The following is a 22,079-nucleotide window of genomic DNA, read 5'->3' as shown; positions in this document are numbered from 1 at the left end:
TGTGCAAACACATACCAGTAGAATGTGGTGTACATGCTCTGTTCTGGAACCAGTGAATGAATCCCAAAATAATTATTACTCATATCATTTGATGGAAACTGACATTTGTTATATAGCAGCTAATATGTTCAGCTCACCTTTTGTGTGTCTCTCCTACAGTGTCTCCCTCTCAGCATGCCTACTGATCTCTCTCCTTCACTGTCTCAACTTTCCTACTGTTTTTTATATGCTTTCTCCCTTGCGACTTTCCTACTGTCTCCATCTCCCTTTTGCCATCTCAGCTTTCCTGTTTGTCTCATTCAAGATTTAAAAAATATTAAGGGAAATGGAAGGCCCGCTGAATGTATTTATGTTATGAACCCATGTCAATTATAACTCACTCCACCATTCACCACCACACCATCTCTCCACCATTCACCAGCACACCATCTCTCCACCATTCACCACCACACCATCTCTCCACCATTCACCACCACACCATCTCTCCACCATTCACCACCACACCATCTCTCCACCATTCACCAGCACACCAATTCTCCACCTAATGCGAAATACAAACAATGCAAAACATATACCAACTAATAATAATTAAATATATCAAAATAATCTCCAAAGACAAAATAAAATATGCTTAGCCGTAACAATCATGTTTTACAGTACAAAAGTATTCCACCCATATTGAGCACTTATCAAAACTAAATTTCAATGTGCTTTACTTAAACTGCAACTTTACTTCCACATGTAATTACAAAGTGAAAACAGACTCTCTAGATTTGCATTCAATCAGAATTATTTGAGGGGTACACAGGACCCTGGTAAATGAAGCACAGTATATAGTAGTTAAAGTAGACACCTTCTACTATCTTCCAACTTAAGTGTTTAAGCAGGTGTCAGGGTGGCCTGAATACCAAGACACCTGAGAGGCTGTCACATAACTGAAATGTCAGGTGTCCGTCCGTACACCCCTCTGACCAGTGTGTCCACGGACAGCCACGCCTCCTGAACTAAAATGCCCTTGAGTAAGACTTTCTCCCTAACGTAATTATTATGTACTCATATACCTAATTTTTATATAACTAAATATTTTATTAAATATTAATATTGACATAAGCCAGTTAAAAAGAAAATATACTTATTGTATCATGCAATACGTATACGTTAGTATACCAAAACAATTATACAACCATACTTTACTGTCCATAGGTTTGTAGCTCTGCAGCTCTGAGTTCCTCACCCTCACACAGACAGACCAGGTAGCGAAAGTAATGCTTTTGTGAGAGTATTAAAGACTATAAATAAACCTTTTGTTACCACCACACTCTGACTCCTCTGGTGCAATATCCTCTTAGATCAACAACATTTATAAAAGTGATGGGTCGCACTCTCAGAGTTGACCTTTTATTATTTCTTACAACGTTTTGGCTATCCAGCCTTTGTCAGTATGCAGAATTAGGGGTGTCTGCTTCCTTTTGAGGAGGAAGAGGTCTGGTGAGAGACTACAAGTCAACTCCAACTTCAATGTCAAGTTCATTGTCATCAATCACATACAGAGTGGCTGAAATGTTATTCCATGCAAGCTCCCACAAATTGCAGTTCCAAAATAGGAGTAGAGGGGAACAAAAAGAAAATATGTCAAATAACAAAACAACTATCCAATATAAAGTAATGTCTGTACTGTGGCACTGCCTCTTGCCGGCCTACTTGGGGCAATGCATGTCAGACAGGATTAAAACGTTTATTAAAAACAAAGACTATTTCAGCAAGCTAACTTTCCAGAAAGTGAAAAGTCTAATAGGCTATAGTTTCTATTATAGCTTGGAATCCCCATAAATGATGTGACTGTCCATAGTCCACCAATGAGAAAAAAATGTGTTGTATGCTTACAACTATAATTATACATTGCAACGAGAAGATTGTAATGCATAATACGTATGTTTTAATGCATTATAGACATGGGGCTTCATAGAATTGTGTTGCCAAAATATAAACATAGGAACATTAATCAGCCTGTCTGATTGGTTGTGTTTCCTTCTGCTTGTATTCATGGGTGTGTTTGAATGAAGTCATCACTGTGACAGACTTGTCTCCTCCCATCCCTAAACCCTGCCATTCACACCCAGTCAGCCTGCACTAATATACTGACAGAGCCTTCATTCAAAGCCCTAATGGAGCTAATTCTGTTAGTCGAAGCCTTGTGGGTTGTATTTTTTATTATTATTACTTATGTCTTTTTACTTAGACAGATTTAATAGATGGTATTAATAACAGACTGGCACACACATGCTTGCTTACTGTGAACATTTGTGCTGGATGTTTATTTATCTATTTATTTACTTGCTTATTTGCGCACGCACGCACGCACGCACGCACGCACGCACGCACGCACGCACGCACGCGCGCACACACACACACACACACACACACACACACACACACACACACACACACACACACACACACAGTGCCTTGCTGTCGATATACTGAGGAGCTTTGCAATGTGAAATGTCACTCCTCTGCATTCACCTATATTCCACACAGTGGTGATAGAACGAGCTAATCAGCACATTATTGGCAAAGGTTCCTGTCAGAAAATGGCGATCGTTTGAGACTGTCTGGATTAAATAGACTTTTTTTTTCTTGTCCGATGCTGCTAAACACCTTGCCTTTAATTAAACATTGATTTTCCTTTAGCACACTTCTCATTGACAAATGGCATGTTGCTCGGGCAGCACCAGCACAATATTTCTAGTTATTAATGAGCGGCTACTACTTTCCAGGGAAAAACATCCTCATAAGATTATCTCTTGAATGCCATTAAGACTTTGCCTAGAAGCAGGTAGTTAACTATGAAACCCTGGGTGTGACGTGTTATTGACCGCAACTGGCTGGTGTTGGGTCATTATACTGTCTGACATAGGGAGAGAATTATTTCAAACTAAATGCATTCTTGTGTCCCTGGGATGAACCGAGAGGAGATGAGTGTAAAGCCTAAGCTGGATTGAAACTGAGAAATAGCTTTTTATGCACTCAAAATTGTCCTGAATATTGTAGTATCTATGCCTTTTAATCAATATATTCATAACATTGTGAATACGGTGTGTAGTTATTCATGAATACATTTCTGCATGTGTTATAAAATCTTGACACCACCAAACTCCCCTTGAGAGCACACATGTGGATTGCTGTAAATAATTTGAAAACTCACAATTTCTCCACAGATATTGAAAGCAAAGATGCACAACCTGAACTTTAGTCAGTGATCCATTTATTTTGTGTTGTTGTTAGTTAGATTCAAATATGTGAATAATAGTAATCAATCTTGACTTAAAAGCGAAATATATATAAAATGATCAACAACAAAAAATGTTTTCAGACAATAAAGCAGAATTCAAAACCACCTAAATTAGAAGATTTTCCCAGAATAAAGCATTGTATTGTATTTGGAGGACAGGAATGGAATGGGAGATAGGGAATGAGACAGAGACAGAGACAAATACAAACAGGGAAGGCAGGGAAGAAGGGGCGTGGGTGAAAATGAAAGGAATAAGGGAGAGAGACAGAATGCTGGAGGATTGACCGGGGAATGTAATGTATACAGGGAAAGGGAGGGATGAGTGAAATCGAAGGATGCAGTATGTGTGTGTGTGTGTGTGTGTGTGTGTGTGGGGGGGGGGGGTGGTGGTTCAGCGACATCACTCACTATTAATGAAGACATCGGGTCATCAGTCATCACTGATGAATAAATCACTTTGGTCACGCCTCTCAGCCAATGAAGACAGCAGTCCGCTGGAGCGTGGCCAATCACACAGCTTCATCCGCCCTCCTGGGCCACAGCTTCTTCGGCCTTCATGGGACTCAAGGTTGAATTAACATAGTGGGGGGTACTCTACCACACACACACACACACACACACACACACACACACACACACACACACACACACACCTATTATTATTTCTTTAAAGTTCAAAGGGAACATTGTGACATTTACCAACATACTGGCTCCATTCCAATGCAACTATCCCTCATAAGATTTCATGGAGAAACAGCCTGTCCAGTGACGGTCCAGTCATGTGACGTGGTGGAGCGCAGCAACATGCAGGTTTACATTCCAAACAGACATTACACCAGTACACAGTACACCAGTACCACTCCACTACACACCAGTACACAGTACACCAGTACACAGTACACCAGTACCACTCCACTACACACCAGTACACAGTACACCAGTACCACTCCACTACACACCAGTACACAGTACACCAGTACCACTCCACTACACACCAGTACACAGTACACCAGTACCACTCCACTACACACCAGTACACAGTACACAGTACCACCCCACTACACACCAGTACACAGTACACCAGTACCACTCCACTACACACCAGTACACAGTACACCAGTACCACTCCACTACACACCAGTACACAGTACACCAGTACCACTCCACTACACACCAGTACACAGTACACCAGTACCACTCCACTACACACCAGTACACAGTACACCAGTACAACTCCACTACACACCAGTACACAGTACACCAGTACCACTCCACTACACACCAGTACACAGTACACCAGTACCACTCCACTACACACCAGTACACAGTAAACCAGTACCACTCCACTACACACCAGTACACAGTACACCAGTACCACTCCACTACACACCAGTACACAGTACACCAGTACCACTCCACTACACACCAGTACACAGTACACCAGTACCACTCCACTACACACCAGTACACAGTACACCAGTACCACTCCACTACACACCAGTACACAGTACACCAGTACCACTCCACTACACACCAGTACACAGTACACCAGTACCACTCCACTACACACCAGTACACAGTACACAGTACCACTCCACTACACACCAGTACACAGTACACCAGTACCACTCCACTACACACCAGTACTACATGGTTTGTTTGGATGAGGGCTACAGTAGGTAGGTAGAAATGACAAAACACATTTTTGCAATTATGCAGACATATTCTTCTTTCAAGAATGTTAAAACAATACCTTTTCAAAACTATTTTTTTTAATACAATAACAAAATGAGAACAATAAACGTACTATGCCTAATTCAAGCACGATACTGACTGTATCTTGATGAAAGGGACAGAGCTCTCTGCAACACTGTGCCCCCTCTTCACTCTCCACTCCCTGAAACAGGAATTAATGCAATACCCATAGATATACATCATATAAGAAAGGCTAGATGGCACGCTGCTGGCCAATGGAGAGTGACGTCGCCACATGGTGGCCATCTTGCTACAGGTAGCACTCGGCACATTGGCCATGGCCCATGTACTTTTTAAATAACCATAATTGCTCCATTTTCAACTGATTTTCAAACGGTTTGGTTTGTTATAAACGTCAGATGATACTGCATACTTATAATGGACTTTCATTTAAAAGAACATTAAGCAGATAAGCATTCTGAATCATAGCCATGTTGATAACATTTGTAACTAGAAAAAGTGCCCTTCTGGGCACAGGTCTCCACCAGGAGGATAGGACTGTGTGAGATGTTTGGCAAAATGTTTAGTAGTAATATAAACATGTTTGCCTTGTATGGCAATTGGATGATTTGAGGCATTTTGTTCCAATCAACCTGTTTTGCAAAAATCAACCTGTTGGTGGCGCTATAACAGGCCAATGTGAAAAGGGTGTGATATATTCCTCAGCCTAGTAAGAAAATGTGTGAAAGATTTCACGTAAATTGCATGCTGTGTTCATGATTTGAGGCTTTTGTTCAAAACGGGGCAATCTTGCAAACTGTGAAAGGCAATTATAGCCAATTAGGATGGAATATGAAATATCGGACAGATCCGACTTGAGCACATGACCATAGAGATACTGTGTAACGATTTGTGAGATTTTTGGACAGAATCTGGAGGAGTAATATCCAAAAATGTGTTTTCCAAAAGTCGGCCTCCTGGTGGCGCTATAAAAGGCAGATGCGGAAAATGCAGGTCAAAGGTTTGTCCTTGGCCTCTAGGGAGTGTGCATGCAACGTTTCACGCAGATCGGTGCAGTTTTAGGTAACAAATGTGAAAAGCTGCCTCATGGTGGCGCTATAACAGGCCGTTCTGGAAAATGCGGGGCAGAGGTTCATCGTTGGCATCTAGGGAGTGTGTGTGCAAAGTTTGGCATCGACCGGGTTAACGGTGCCGGAGATTAGCTGGTAACGGACGGACGGAAGGACACACGGACGGACACACACACGGACGGACGGACACACACACGGACGGAGTGCAAAACATACTCTCTCACCATGCCTTCGGCCTGGTGGAGACAATAAACCAAACCGTTTGTAAATCCGTCAAGATTAGTATTTTTGTTTGAGCAGGTCACCAGCTATACAACGTACCAGATAGGTTTACTGTAGCAAGATGGCCGCCGGTGAATGACGCCGGAGACTCCGCCTTGCGCCATCTAGCCTTTATATATGTCTGCTCTATGGCAATACCCACAATCTGGGCCTTTCCTTTGATGGGGCAAACCAACTGTCTTGAGGACAGGTTTACTCAATACATTCACCTACATGACCAGTGAAAATAAACAAAGAAAACATTTCCCAAACCTTACAGAAATAATCAACATTCATAAAGTAAGTATTAATCATGTTTTTAGCAACATACACATCACTGGCAAGCGGTATGTCCCAATTCCCATACCCGCCCTATATAAGGAGCACTGTGGACCTGTGGTAGCTTCCTCAGACCAGAAAGAGGATCATATGGCAAGTATGTGTTTGTTTGCTTGGTAATGCTAATGATGAGATTTAAACTGTTGAGATGAATAAAGGTGTTTGTTTCAACCAACCAATTGTATCTGTGTTTGTAAAATGAAATGAATGTTAAAATGTATTGAACTGGGTCAAGGTGTAAATACCAACTCTGATTAACAACGTAACTCGTATTGTAGTGAAGTGTTTGGTGCTGACCATGTGGGCTGTGACAAAAGGTAATGGAGATCTGTAACAAAAGGTGGTGAATATATTGTAGTAATGTATGGGGATGGTGAATATGCTGCAGCATTAAATGAGTAGTATAAGAATGCATGTGATAAACAGAAAATAATGAATATATTGCAGAAAAAACAAATCATTGAACATGTGAGGTTAAAAATAATTTAACATAACTACGACTTTAACTAACTTAAAAATTGAATTACTTTGTAATGTATTTATTTTTTGATGTGCTCACTGTTTGTTTTGGTAGGTTTTGGTACTCCAGTGGCTAATGACTGCTGGTATAGCGGGTGCTTTAAATAAAGCTTATATTATCATAGTTTTAATGGTTTGATAGTTTTAATGGTTTGATGTGACCAGTCTTTGTAGAAAGCTGGTTTGAAATTAGGGAAAGACATGTTACATCACCACTACACTATAAAATGTGTTGATGTACCTCTTGATAGTGTAACCAAATGGACCCTTTCAGTTTATACATTAGTACAGTGGTCCCCAACCTTTTCTGGATCAGGGCTCACGTGAAAATCATGAAAGCATTTGCGGCACACCCATATAATCACTTAACGGTCAAATGGGTGGGACGCGTGGCATCGTCAAAATATTATATTTGAATGATCAATCGAGCTTGGGACAAATTTCATTTTTCAATCTTTTAAAGAAGATTGCATTTTGTTTTGTCAGTGCGTTGTCATGGCTCCATATATGGTCATGCCTTGAAAGTTAAGGCCTGGCCCTACCTGGGCCCTCATCAAACCCTGTACACTCAAGACACTTTCCATATTATAGCCAGACCACATCAAACCCTGTACACACAAGGTCTTGACTAGTGTACAGGGTTTGATTCCCCTTGATTGCCCCTGCTGCCACCCTTACATATCCATATATGGAGCTGACTTGTTCTGACATTCCATATGATGTTCTGACCTCATCAAACCCTATACACAAGACATGCTCCACATATGGCCAGTACAGAATTCATTCCATATGTTGATCTGACCCCCCCCCCCCCCCCCCTCCCCCCCATGGCCCCATCCCAAAGCGCCAGCACTCGCCCAGCAGTCTGCCATCACCCAGGCGAAGGCGTGCACACAACCTCGTCGCTTCTCGCCCTCAGGGTGTCTTACTGGTGTATTATTTATTGATGTTATGTATATCATTAAAACTTAGTGTTTTGTTAATTATTTGGGGCCCTCGTACAATATCCTCATGACCCACGCGTGGGCCCCAGCCCAGAGGTTTAGAATCACTGCGTTAGCACACATCCCAACAAGGTTAGTGCTGTTCCTGATGAGTGCACGGCACTTTTAGAAGTCTTTCTTCCATAATGATAAGATGTTCAGAACTGCACTATCCCAGTTAATCTCAACCTGTGGGCCGGTGCCCACTAGTGGGCTGCAAGGATATTGCAAGTGAGCTCCCAAATAATTGGCAAAACACTGATTTAATTAAATAACATAAATAATATAATTAACAAATACAATCTAGTTTGTTCCATTGATCCAAGCCAGAACAATCCATTGTTTGAACATATTCATAAATGCACGTGACCACTTTCATGGTTTTTAAGTGGGCCCTGATTCAGAAAAGTTTGAGAACCAGTGCACTAACCTGCATCACTGGCCCACTTGTTATCGGACACATGAATACGGTATGTGTGAGTTTAAGTTAAAGATGGCCAAATGCATACAGTATATATTATATACCCTGTCTCCTCTCTGCTTCTACCTGTATTTTGCTCTATTACTGCTACCTCCCCTCTCCCTCTCTCTCTCCCTCTCTACCTACCTACATCTCTCTGGCTCTCTAAGTACCATCATCTATCATAAGTGTCTCTCTCACCCTTTGGTCTTCAAGGTGCACCTGTCCTGTTTTGGGCTTCAAACAGCAGGCTCTAGAGAACCCAACATTCATCACAGGTCAAATCCCTGCCACACGCGCACACACGCATACACACTATCGCTACTGCTAGTGTACCTCGGAGACAGAGAGAAAGCATGATCTTTTAGTGTGTGCGTGCATGTGTCTTCTTGGCATTTTAAACACTGGCTTGTCAGTGTCTTATACACAGTGGGTGTGACCTCTCCGTACACTGTCGCTCTCTGTTATTTCTGTCTCTCTCCAGCTCTCTCCCCTGTTTTTCACCCTTTTCTCTCCATCCTTCTCTGCTCTCTCTGCTGCTCTTTTCTCATGCTCTCATTCTCTCCCTCCCTTGTTACTGTTTTTCTCAAGCTCTTTTACTCTCTACCTGTCTTTCTGCCTGCCTGGCTACTTAATATATGCATTTGTAACTCTGACAGTGTACAAAGTGGGGTAGGAAACCTTAAGTATGGGTGCCAACATTGGCACAGGGGAGGGTGGTCACTGGCACACTGGCATACTCTATATGAGAGAGTTTTTTTGTTTTTTTAATTAAATATTCAAAAAAAGGTTTAGTCAATTAAATGAAGTCCCCTGACTCCCCTTCTACATTCAACATCTGAACTCTGACTGGGGAGGGAGTCATATAGGTGGGTTATTGAGTCTAATGATCATTATTACATCTTGGTAACACTGGTGATTTTTCTGTGTGGCCTCAAGTCTCCATAGCTCTCCAACCAAATGTCACATCCTGCCATGTCTATTTTCTGAACATGTGTGAATAGATACTTTGTTTTCCGACACTTGTTGGAAGTTCATGTTGATATATATATTTAAAGGATATTCAAGAACGTAGGAGTAGGGTTGGGAACTGTTTTTGTACAATATATAAATAGATTAACACAACATTTTGTGTCGATCAGTAGTCTTCCGTCATTGCTTATTGCTGTGTGCATGTGATGTCAATGTTATCTCCACCTGGCCAGAACAGCTGGTCTGGGGGCCGGGATTGTTTTAGCTCTGTGAGTCTATCTTGTCTGTCTGTGAGTCTGTGAGTCCAGGACACTGCTGCACTTGACAGATTGGTGTGAAACTTTACATGCACACTCTCAGTAGGACAATTTTTCAAATCTGCCTGGTGTGGCAACGTTGTTGATTGATTGGAAATTGTATTAACAGATTGCAGAATGGGTACAGTCCAAGGAAGTTACAGGTCAATACAAAAACTGCTAAGAGGATAAAACCAGAAAAAGCACCAAGACTTGTTTACATCAGGGTCCTCCATTTGCAATTCATCAAAACATTTAAAGACACAAATATACACATCTATAAAAACAGTATAGAAAAATAAAGGGGTGGGACTTTTTCGAATTGCAGCCGCCCGTAAGTGCTCTTTGAGAGTGGTTTTGAAGGAGGCTAGGCATTCACATTTCATAACGGCTGTTGGTATGGTGTTCCACATTTTAGTGGCATAGGAGCGAAATGAATTTAACCCCTGTCTGGGTTGAACGTGGTTTGTTTGAACTCCCTCTGGTGTTGTGATTGTGGACTTCGTTGACATTGTAAGTAAGTAAGTAGCCTTGGCGAGCCATGAGGCCCATAGGGCAGGAGCCTATCTCCTGTTTCTGTAGCAGCTTGATGTACAAGTACACCCCATGACGCTAGTATGTCGCAGGGATTTACCCCCAATCCAACCCTTGATACTGAGTGCCAAGCAGGGAGGCATTGTGTCCAATTTTTAGAGTCTTTGGTATGACCCGGGGATTGAACCTAGACCTCCCAGTCTCAGGGCGGACACTCTAACCACAAGGCCACTGAGCTGGTTAGAGTCGTCGTTGACATTGAGGAAATTGTAATTGTAATTGACAAGGCAGCCCTACAACTGTTTAGCCACAGCAAACAGGATAGAGACAGATGTGTATCCCCAACTCCACCCTCTGCATAGAAATATGTCTGTGCCACAAAGATCCATGATGGCTATACGTCTACATGTATCCAAGACAGCGAAGGTCAATTTGTTGAACCTTGTGATTTCACATTGACTTGATTCCATATTTTTGTGGTATGGCTCCTAGGGGTTGAGTCATCTAAAAATAGATCTGTCTCTTTGTCTTTTGTTTGTCTGCTGTTAATCTCACAAACCACTGGAAAGGCGATCAGTGCCAAATTTCTTCTGCATGTTGCTAGTCGGCCAAGGAAGTAATTCTTGGCCGACTAGTATCAAACAACAAGCAGAAAAAACAAGCAGAAACTGCTTGTTCTTCGATATAGGAATCTAGAGTGACTTGTGGGTCCTTCCTTTCCTCCCTTTGTTTACTGCTGAACATATGCTTCCTTAAATAATAACCAAAACCCACAAATTTTACTCTCATATACTTTTGACAAGTGAAACTGCTCTGTCTCTCAAATGAGCCCTATAAAGCGATTATGAGGTGTTTTGTCATGCATGGCCATGCATGGGTCATCCACAACAAACAATTTTAATAGAGGAATATTGTATTAAATAAGTTGTATAATCATTATGCTTGTGTAATAATTACATTTATAATAATATTTAATTTAAATATAATTAACACTGTGTGTGTGTGTGTGTGTGTGTGTGTGTGTGTGTGTGTGTGTGTGTGTGTGTGTGTGTGTGTGTGTGTGTGTGTGTGTGTGTGTGTGTGTGTGTGTGTGTGTGTGTGTGTGTGTGTGTGTGTGTGTGTGTGTGTGTGTGTGCGTGCGCGTGTGCGCGGTCTGTAAATGTAGACTAATAGACTATGTAAAACCACTGAAAATCAACTACAGAAAACGGAGATATGTTCTTCATTGACCTATACCTATAGCATAGCTGTTAGCTAGCGATAGGCTCTCCCACTGCTGCGCTGTAACGACATGCATCTGCGCTTCTTATTAGCCAAGCCACACTGAGAGGCCATTTCACACAACTGTTCCTGTTCACGTGGGCACCTATCCAAGTGTGTGTGTGTGTGTGTGTGTGTGTGTGTGTGCGCGCGTGTGTGTGTATCCTGCATGGCATCTTACCTGATTTTATCCTTCTATGAAGCACATTGACTTTCCTTGTGTAAGAACTGTGCTGGTTCACACAGAAACAGGGTAGATTAACTAAACTTGGGGACAGAGCAGCAGCTCAACAGGCCACATGCAGCACAATCATCAGAGCACTAAACTATTAGGAATAGTTCACTAAACTATTAGGAATAGTTAGAGTTTAGTTGACCCTATCTGTGGTCAGATGCCAGATGGTGTTAAAGATGGAGTGCCTTTTGTATTTTTCCAGTTTTTCATGTGTCTATGAGGTGACAGTACTTTATTAGACACCCTGGAGTCGTTTTTATGTGCAATGGTGTATTTACTTTGTATTTAGGGTTTCTTCCTGGAGGCTGAACCCTTGACAGTCAAACGGGCCAATTAAATAAACAGTAATATAGTGACATCACATACAATCGTGGCACTACATCTACTCCACTACATCCCTATAGGACCAATGGTTACTGCATGGTGCTATCTCTGATGCTTTGATTATTATTATTATTTTGATTCCCTTGTCCGTCCATATCACGATGCTGTTTATTATTATCATTTCTGCTAAATGTCTCGAGGAAACCAAACAAGAGGATTTTTTTCATGTCCTTAAAGAAACCTTGAAGGATCCTCAGACCTGGAACATTCATGGACGTTTTATTTATTTATTTTGAATTTTTCGCTAGAGGATATAGTCCCTTCATCCCTTGAGTTGCAACAACTCGTTTTCAAGGGGGTCCTCAAGTGATAACTGTGATTGAGATATCTTTGACATGAGCATGGCACTTAACCACCACAAATGCCCCAGCAAAGCTGCTTAGTGACCAATGTTACAGAACTGTGGTTTTATTGGGCAAGCTCAGTACAGACAGTGGCCAGCAGAATACTGTCATTGAGGGAAGCTCCCAGTGGCCAATTACAGCAGACTGTCATCATAGCCAGGGAAGCTCTAGGAAACATGATTGTACTGGAAGCTTGTGTGATTGTACTGTAACTGATTAAGCTGTTTTGTTGTACAAAAACTGCAGTCAGGGTGAAACATGATAACCAATTACTTTATCTACTTTTTCAAGTATAGGCTACACTTCAGACTTGAGATTTGCATGATATTAATTTGCAATAGACTTTATTGTGTTTATCGGGTATTATAAAGCTAAGTATAGTACAATGAGATTCTTATGTATAAACCATTAACCTGGCCTTTGTCTATAGCCTACTGTTGTGATGTCCTGGAACTTTGGAGTGAAATAATATAATAATAATTATTTGCAGGAAACCCTGTAAAAATGAAAGATGTATAGTACGACATTATTAATTATTACTTATTACTATTACATATTACTATATTTTAATTATTTAATTATTTCAATTATTGCTATAGATATTAGCCTACTAGGCCTTATTTTATTATTAGCCTTATAGGAAATGTTATTAAACTAATGTAACGTTTTTGGTTACATTAGTCAGTATAGTCTGAAGTGCATGTTTATTTGATTCATTGGGAGAGTCATACATATATAGCCTATAGGCCTATGCACTGCAGTAGCCTATATGGGTCTATAGCCTATATTTTCAATCAGGGCAGACAGGGCGCCCTGGAGTCACTTGGCACATCAAAGAACTCAACAGAAAGTTCGCTCTCAAAGGCGAAATTAAGACATACGTGAAAAATCGAGTGTTTCTCAATTTCCGCGAGGGTATCGGATGAAGAAGCCGACATCCGTCAGCGTTGGGTGTTGAGTGGGGAATGAGAGGGGCAACTCTGAAAAGATCCAACAGGAGGCGTGTAATCAAATCTCACGCAAGTAAATTACGAAATAAACCTGTCGAAAGACCCCGTCAGAGCCTCCGAAAGGGTCGTATTTGCAGATGGTCGCTCTTAAAACTTACTAAAACAGTCATTCGTCTTTTTTATGGCCTTAAATTGACTTATAGGCTATAATGCTATATATATTTGCCTTGTCCATGTTGTAGAAATTGGTTCCATGCATTCATATTTAGGCATAATTTTCTTTCTTTCCCCCTTTTTTAACATGTTGGATATAATTCATTCCTATCTGGAGGTCATGGTGTTTCGGGCCTATATACATAACTGATAGCTTTTATGGTCACATGTTCTAATTATTCTGTATTATAGAGAATTGTTTTTTAAGTATAGGCCTACTCTATAGGCCTAAAGTCTACCTTATAAGTAGGTAATAATAGCCCATTTTACATCCTACAATACATCTGGTGTGCTGCTGCAAAGTGCAAACTGCAAGGGCAGTGAAATCGTTTAAAAGATCATGATGAGATGTTCCTCCTTGGAGTGCTTTAAGTTTAAACGATTTGAAAACAGACGAAACATCGTTTCTGCTTGTTGTTCAATATAGGAAGTGACTTGTTATGGGTCCTTCCTTTCCTCCCTTTGTTTACTGCTGAACATATAGAGTGAATAACCCGTCTCTAACCAAAACCCACGAATTTTACTCTCATACACCTGACTTTTGACGCGTGAAACGGCTGTCTCTCAAATGAGCCCTAAAGCGATTATGAGGTGTTTTGTCATGCATGGCCTGCATGCATGGGTCATCCACAACAAACAATTTTAATAGAGGAATGTTATATTAAATATGTTGTAGAATCATTATGCTTGTGTAATAGTTACATTTATAATAATATTTAATTGAATTTATATATTTAATGACTTTACTTTTTAGAATCAAATAGTAGCCTTTTTTGTCAAACTAATTATTTATCCTATTTATTATTATTATTATTTTACACTGGTATTTATTTGTCTTTACATATAACCTCCAAAATTAACTCTCAACACCACCATGCCTTAATACTGACATCATGTGTGCATGTGCATGCTTGGAGGGTAAGTTTAGTTAACCTATATGACTTGATAAATATACTGCTGTTGTTGTCATGGCTGCCGGCCCTTTGCTTCTGAGTTATTGCATGCAGGGAGGGGGCTTGGCACAGCTAAAGGCATGGAGCTGGAGATTTGATGCCCTCCTGTGTCAACTAACTCTCTCTCTCTCTCTCTCTCTCTCTCTCTCTCTCTCTCTCTCTCTCTCTCTCTCTCTCTCTCTCTCTCTACATTAACTGAGTGTATTTGACGCTGTGCGGTCAGTTTCTCACTTTATAATTGTTTATCTGCTGCTTGTTTATTTATTTCTCTCTTCGGTATGGTGAAATTATAATGCTGATACCATAAAAAATTAGACATATATCAACAGTGCTCTCTTTTGTTTTCATAAGGGCATCCGGAGACGTGCATTATCATTCTCACTCAGTGTTATCCCAGTTTCTCATTTGCCTGCACGTGATTGTTCTATTATAAATAAATAAACACGAACGAATTAGTATGAATATTATCATGTGTCTTCCAGTGCACAATAATTAGCCTGAGAATTGTTGTCGCGGGCGTGCAGGCCAGAACCGTTAACTTAAAACCCAGTACACAAAAACGCACGGTGCCAAATTCCAATTACGCACAGGATTGCTTGGCGCATGCAAATGCGGGTATAACATTACGCAGTGAAAAGTATTAGCTTGTTTTTCCTTTGTGACAAATTATCTAATTACGCTGAGAAAGTGTTAAGTGGACCCTCGTTCTAATTTGACTCCGCCCTGTCGGCCATGCCCTCTAATTACCGCTCCCTATACTCCTCGCGCTAAAGTCGGCACGCACCCGCACGGGGCTGCATCTGCATCATATTCAATGACTGACGGAAAGAGAAGAGAGAGCAAAGTGAGGGCGGTGTGGAGAAGAAATAAAGAGAGAGAGAGTGGTGTGTGCATGTGTGTGTGTGTGTGTGTGTCGGGGGGGACACGAGAGAAAGAGAGAGAGAGAGAGGTGCGTGCAGCCAGTTGTAATTGATCACCTATAGCAGTCAGTAATAACTTGTTAGCGGTGGTCAATCGTCGCTGCTTTTGCTGCATCACCGTCCTCCGGATGGTTTCGTCTTGCGGTGGGTCGTGCGTCACCCCGGCGGAAAGAGTGCATTGAAGACGTGCCGGGACTTTAACGGGAACTCCAGAGTCTCCTTGTTCCATATCCCTGCGGCAAAGCGGACAACATGCGGTGACACGGGCACCTGTGATATACAGAGGCTTTTCTTGACGCCTATACCCTCGTATACTCCATAACTTTTTTTGTATTGTTATTATAATTTCAACGAGTTGTCGCTATTTTTTAAGCGTTGCTAACATTCTAAAACACACCTGCACGAACAGTCGGATTGCAAAAAGTGCCACACAGGATAGGCCACTACTATGACCTCCAAGTCCAAAGACGACGCGAAATGCCCTACGGTGATGGAGGAGCGGAGACGCAGTCCGCTGGACCACCTCCCGCCGCCGGCCAACTCCAACAAGCCGCTGACGCCTTTCAGTATCGAAGACATCCTGAACAAACCGTCGGCCAAACGCAGCTACTCCATCTGCGGGGCAACAGCGCACCTGATCTCCTCCGGAGGAGAGAAGCTGCCCCCGGCAGCGCACAGCCTCTCCAGTCGGGCCCTGCTCAGCCAGACATCGCCTCTCTGCGCCCTGGAGGAGCTGGCCAGTAAAACCTTCAAAGGGCTGGAAGTTAGCGTTCTACAAGCAGCCGAAGGTAATAAGGGCGAACGAACAGGAATGATATACGCGGTATAGTAGGCCTATTATATATTTTAGGCCTATTTTATTTTGTGAATCCTGTATAGCTTTCCTGCCTTGGAAAAGTAATAGCCGGATTTTGGTTTATTCATTGTACATTCATTCATTTTAATTCTGTTGTAGGCTACAATACACTTTGTAGCCTTTTAATGTTAAGAAGACATGCTAAACGTATAGTCTATAGTAGGCTACATTATGGGTTGAAGCATAAACAGTTTAACCAAATTGTTGCACATATATGCACATATTAATGCACATATATGGCGCATTAATCATGTGGGTTTTCTATTTTGAACGTAGCCTAATTTATTCATTAATAATTTCGAAGCTTGCAAAATGTTTTATTTGTTTATTTTATGAGTAAGATCATTACAAAGTCGTCAGCGTTAATTCAATTGAGTGTATATATATATTTGTAGGCCTACTGTTGTTGGTGTGTGGAGTGGAGTGAATTTGCACAAAATAAATTGTTTTGAGAAAATAGCAGTGAAAAACAAATCCATTAATTGTAATATAATTCAGCAGCCTGCTGTAATTTTTGCTTGTTAAAATATAGTCTCGTTTTACGCAAATAGTTTGCCTAACCTGTCCGCGTTTATTAATTATTCTTTGAATATCCAAATTTATATTTGTAGTTTTGTTGGTTCATTCGGTGTTTTTATTATTATTATTATATTATTTATTATTGATGGTGTTTGTTTATGTCTAATAAACACCATCTTGTCTGGAGTCTGTTTTTATACGTGTATAACGAACCAATAGACTGGATGCTAGCTAATTACTATACCCAATTCCTATTTCTTCTCCCTTATCCGTCTCTCCTCGCAGGCCGGGACGGTCTGACGCTTTTCGGCCACAGGAGCACTCCGAAAAAGCGTCGGAAATCGCGCACTGCCTTCACCAACCACCAGATCTACGAGCTGGAGAAGCGCTTCTTGTACCAGAAGTACTTGTCGCCGGCCGACCGGGACCAGATAGCCCAGCAGCTGGGCCTCACCAACGCTCAGGTCATCACCTGGTTCCAGAACCGACGGGCCAAGCTGAAGCGGGACCTGGAGGAGATGAAAGCGGACGTGGAGTCGGCCAAGGCCGTGGGAGTCGTGTCCTTCGAGAAACTCGCCAAGCTGGCCGAGCTGGAGAAATGCGCCGCTAACGGGGCGACCGGAACCGGCCACAAGCCCCCCCCGTCCCCTGGCTCCAAACACGGACACAAACTGCACATGTCTCCCTCTCCGCCCCTCTCGTCGCCGTACACAGACCGCTGCTCGGAGGACGAGGAGATAGACGTGGATGACTAATTAGGCCTATTTTGATGTTTTTTTTTTATTGGCTGTGTTTTTCCACCTGCGTCTGCAGTCACAACAACTAAACAAGGCAGAAGTCTTGAAGTGCCATTTAACGCAATATCTTTGCAAGCGAGGAAGGACTCCACGGGGGCATAAATACAGTAGGCCTATACACACGGACTGCCATGTTGCCATGTGGGCCTGCGTATTAGTGTTGTGTACGCGACTGTCATTGCATCGGTTAAGCGAAGCCATAGGTCTGCTCTGCATATCTTGAACACACACACACACACACACACACACACACACACACACACACACACACACACACACACACACACACACACACACACACACACACACACCAGAGCCAAATTCAACGATGTTGATAGCTGATTTTAATCAAATCGCTAAAATGTCTTCAATGCATGTGTTCTTTTGTGTTAGATTTTTTTTAAAGTTAGGGATTTTTATTTTATTTTATTGTTGACAAAAGCCTACAATTTCATATGAAAATTTGAAATAGCCTGTAGGTCATAATTTTTGACGTGTGTAATAATCCTACCGAACGTTATTTTGAGCTTTTTGATATGACGAGTTGTTTTGAAATGATAATCAACACAGAGGGAAAAATGTCTAAATGCTTGTATAAGTCACATTTTAATATATTTATAATGGTTTGTATACCTATTAAGTGCCTTCAGGAATCCAGATAACATTAAAAATGTATAAATTGTAAATGTAGGCTATTATACTCAAAACTGTAAAAAATTAAAAGACAAAAATAAAAATGCCTTTCTAAATATGGATCCTCACGGAATTTCATTGTTTTGCTGTTATAACACCGGACATTGACAATACAATATCCTAGCTAATACATAATAATTTGTGTTCAATGCGTTTGACTCAACACCTTTATCATAATATTTTGAAAATATACCATAGGGAACGAAGCTGTTTCCTTTCCGATAGTCCTTGTATTTGTTTATAAAATAGGAAATCGGTCAAAGCATGCAAATTCTCTAAAATAAATTAGGTGGTATTTGGTCCTATATGCCACAAAAAAAAATTCAACCATGCACCTGCCTTCTGACCTCGTTTTCTATATTTTCCTCCGAAGCAAATGATGACGTGAAAAACACAATCTGCAGGCTACAGCATAACCCTAAAGAGAACCCACAACTCTGCGTGTGTGTGTGTGTGTGTGTGTGTGTGTGTGTGTGTGTGTGTGTGTGTGTGTGTGTGTGTGTGTGTGTGTGTGTGTGTGTGTGTGTGTGTGTGTGTGTGTGTGTGTGTGTGTGTGTTTGTGTACGCGCGCGCGCGTGCGTGCGTGCTCCCTCGTATTTGCCCGTTCCTGTTGTTTATACACTGGGGGTTGAAGCGGACAAATGAGCGCCTCTCCCTGGGGTGACAGGCACAATGGGACCAGGGCGGTCTCCAGCCGCGCGCAATACGGAGACAAGCGTGTCCCATCCATACAGACACACATCTACGGGGTCCGCGAGAAGGCAAACGTTCGGGGGCCATATGGTTTCACGATTTTCCTCTCAATTACGAGTCAATTTGATGGATCGACTTAACCCGCCTTTGAAACAATTTTCTTTTCGCTCAGAAATAATGCATAACATGGGACCTTCTGTTCATCTGGGCCTGCTGCCTGCCGCCATCAGCATGCCCTTTTCTTTTTCTTTGTGGAGCCTTTTTTTCTTCTTCTTTTTAAACAAGTGCATGAATTAATGAAGGTCTGTTTTCTCTTGAAGAGGGCTGGTCTGAGCTTTGTGTTTGTGCGAGGTGCTTGAAATAATTGACTTCTTTTCAAAGGATGGTATAGTGTCTCTCAGAAAGCTTATTTATGTAGTGGCTGAGTGGGTGTTGTGACCCCGCTGACGTTTTAACCCACTGGCGTGTTTAAGAGACGTCTTCTCTCTTCTGTCTTTCACTGTTTAATTGGACTATACCATTTCTAAGAATGAAAGAAAGAAACAAAGCCTGTAGCAGCATTTTTGTTGAGCATTTCAGCGTCTTTAAGGTGAATTTAACTAAAATTAGCTCATTGAAATAAATTGATAGGAGCATATATTATTTATACATTTTTAGTCTAAATTCGATTGAGGGACTATTTATTGTATTGTTAAGCTAAGTGGGTCATTTTATTGTTTATTACATATGATGAACTTGAACGTGCACATTCATTATTCACACACTTAGCCTGATATTAGCTTTGGCACATACTGTATATGTGTGTAGCTGCATAGGGCTAGTTTGGGGCGGTTCAGTTAAAATAATTCACCTTTATTTGACGAGGAAGTTCCCTGTGGGAATTATTTAATATTAAGGAGGGTCTGGCCAAAAAAGCTCGATCTGGAATACACTCAAAAGTTACACACAGCTGAATAGCTACTAAATATGAAGTATTTATACATGTTATTGTTACGGCATATCAAATAGTTTTTTACTGAACCATATACTATTATTTTTTTTAGTAGGCTATAACCACCTAACTCCAAAATGTTAATTTTTCAGAAAAATAATCAGGAAATGAAGAAAACCATATATTTTGAAAACAAAGCAATACTACCTCGTCAAAGTTGGTGTTGTGACTTTATATATTGTCAATTAATTACTTGCATGAGAGGGGGAGACCCGGGAGAGGTGATGGAGTTAGTTGTTTTAGCAGACAGTTTGAGGGCCAATGGAGTTAAGACGTTTTGCGCATTTTAATACTTTCCATTGGTTAAATATTTTACATTTTAACCAACACACTTAACACACTTAAAAGTTGTTCAGGGGGGGGGGGGGGGGGGGTAGCAAGGTATATGCTTTTCTCAAGGTCACGCAGAGTAAGAAACGTGTAGGCCTACTCGAGTAAGTTTCAAAAGGTATAGTTTTGGTGGTAGCCTATAAAAATGTTGCCCACGTCACCAGATCCCTGTACAGTAATTCATCTACCGCATTTTGGTAGCCTATTTCAGAGAGAGAGAGCGAGAGAGAGAGAGAGAGAGAGGGAGAGGAAGGGGGGGGGGGCAGAGAGAGAATAATCACTTATTCAATCGGCTGGAAAATTGAAGTTTGATGCATGAGCCTCTGCTTAAACAGCTGGACCTGCTGCAGAGAACATTATTTTAAGAATTGATGAAATACACGATGAATATTAGTTGTGATAGCCTACTTATTGCTTTTGTATAATATCACAGAAAACGACTGACCGTCACCTTATTGCTAACAATTATATTGATGATCATCAAAATCTGCCATTGCTATTGTAGGCTAAATAATTAACATATCATGTCATTATTATGAGACACTTTCCTTTCCTTAAGAGCTATTTATTCCCAAATTTCGAAAACCAAATGTAGGCTGATATATACTAGGAAACTGCGGAGAAAACAACAGTAAAAAGGGTCTCTTTCACTTTTGCTAGAGCAACCACCAACACGGTATCCTCCTAGAATTAATTTGTAGGATGTTAACATTTTAAACTAATGTATGTCACATAATATAATTAATTAAAACTGGCATAATACAAATCTATCATCTCTGGCAGGTTAAAGGGACCCATTATGTCCAGCTCTGGACTTCCCCTATACCTCTGTTTCACTTAAAGGAGCAGTTCACCCAAAAAACGTATTTTCTATCAATTAGATTAGCCTATACACATGAAGCCTGACTTCATGGAGATGTTTTTGTTTTTTTTCGCATTCCTAAGCCAATTAATAATTTGAGGACTACTGACTGTCTGACTGTCTGACCCAGTCATCATTGGCTCAGGAATGGGACAAAAACATTCGCATGAATTCAAGGCTTGGTGTGTGTAAATTGATAGAAAATAAGTAGTTTTTTTGGGTGAACTATACTCATTTAAACCCTTATATTCTTATAAAACATACATGAATACACTTGGTCTGCTTTTGTTTCCTTCTACACAAAACTCTTCGCCAGAAATATATATTTCATATAACAATGTTCCCCCCAGAATGCTGGAGTTCAAGTGGTTAAAAAGAAGGGGGGAAAGCCAAGTGTGATTGAGGCTTGGGTTCCTCTCCGGGGTGAGTTAAAGAAATGAGCTTCGAGCCGCCCGGAGGGGAGAGCTTGATTGATCACTAAATAGGGCGGATTTGAAAGTTTTAGTTATAACGCCGCTGTAGAGCCCCTTAACACTTCAAACTTCAATTTTACGGGCTATTGAACTAAGCATGTCCCTGACAAAATTGATATATGTATTAATTTACTTTAACCGGTGATTAATTACTATCCGTCGAG

General features: G+C 41.1%; 1 protein-coding gene across 1 annotated transcript; it reads left to right on the top strand.

The window, feature by feature from the left end:
• Positions 1–16,191: 16,191 nt before the first annotated feature.
• Positions 16,192–17,831, top strand: lbx1a (ladybird homeobox 1a; the record flags this gene model as incomplete). The annotated part of the gene is made up of 2 exons (XM_079511926.1): positions 16,192–16,489; positions 17,362–17,831. The coding sequence occupies 2 exons, from the start codon at positions 16,192–16,194 to the stop codon at positions 17,829–17,831; spliced, it is 768 nt and encodes a 255-aa protein (XP_079368052.1).
• Between the last annotated feature and the right edge of the window lie 4,248 nt (positions 17,832–22,079).

Source organism: Electrona antarctica (genome assembly GCF_951216825.1).
Source record: "Electrona antarctica genome assembly, chromosome: 10".
Classification (NCBI taxonomy): Eukaryota; Metazoa; Chordata; class Actinopteri; order Myctophiformes; family Myctophidae; genus Electrona; species Electrona antarctica.
Note: the sequence above shows the minus strand (reverse complement) of the source record. Positions and strands in the feature narration are given on the sequence as shown.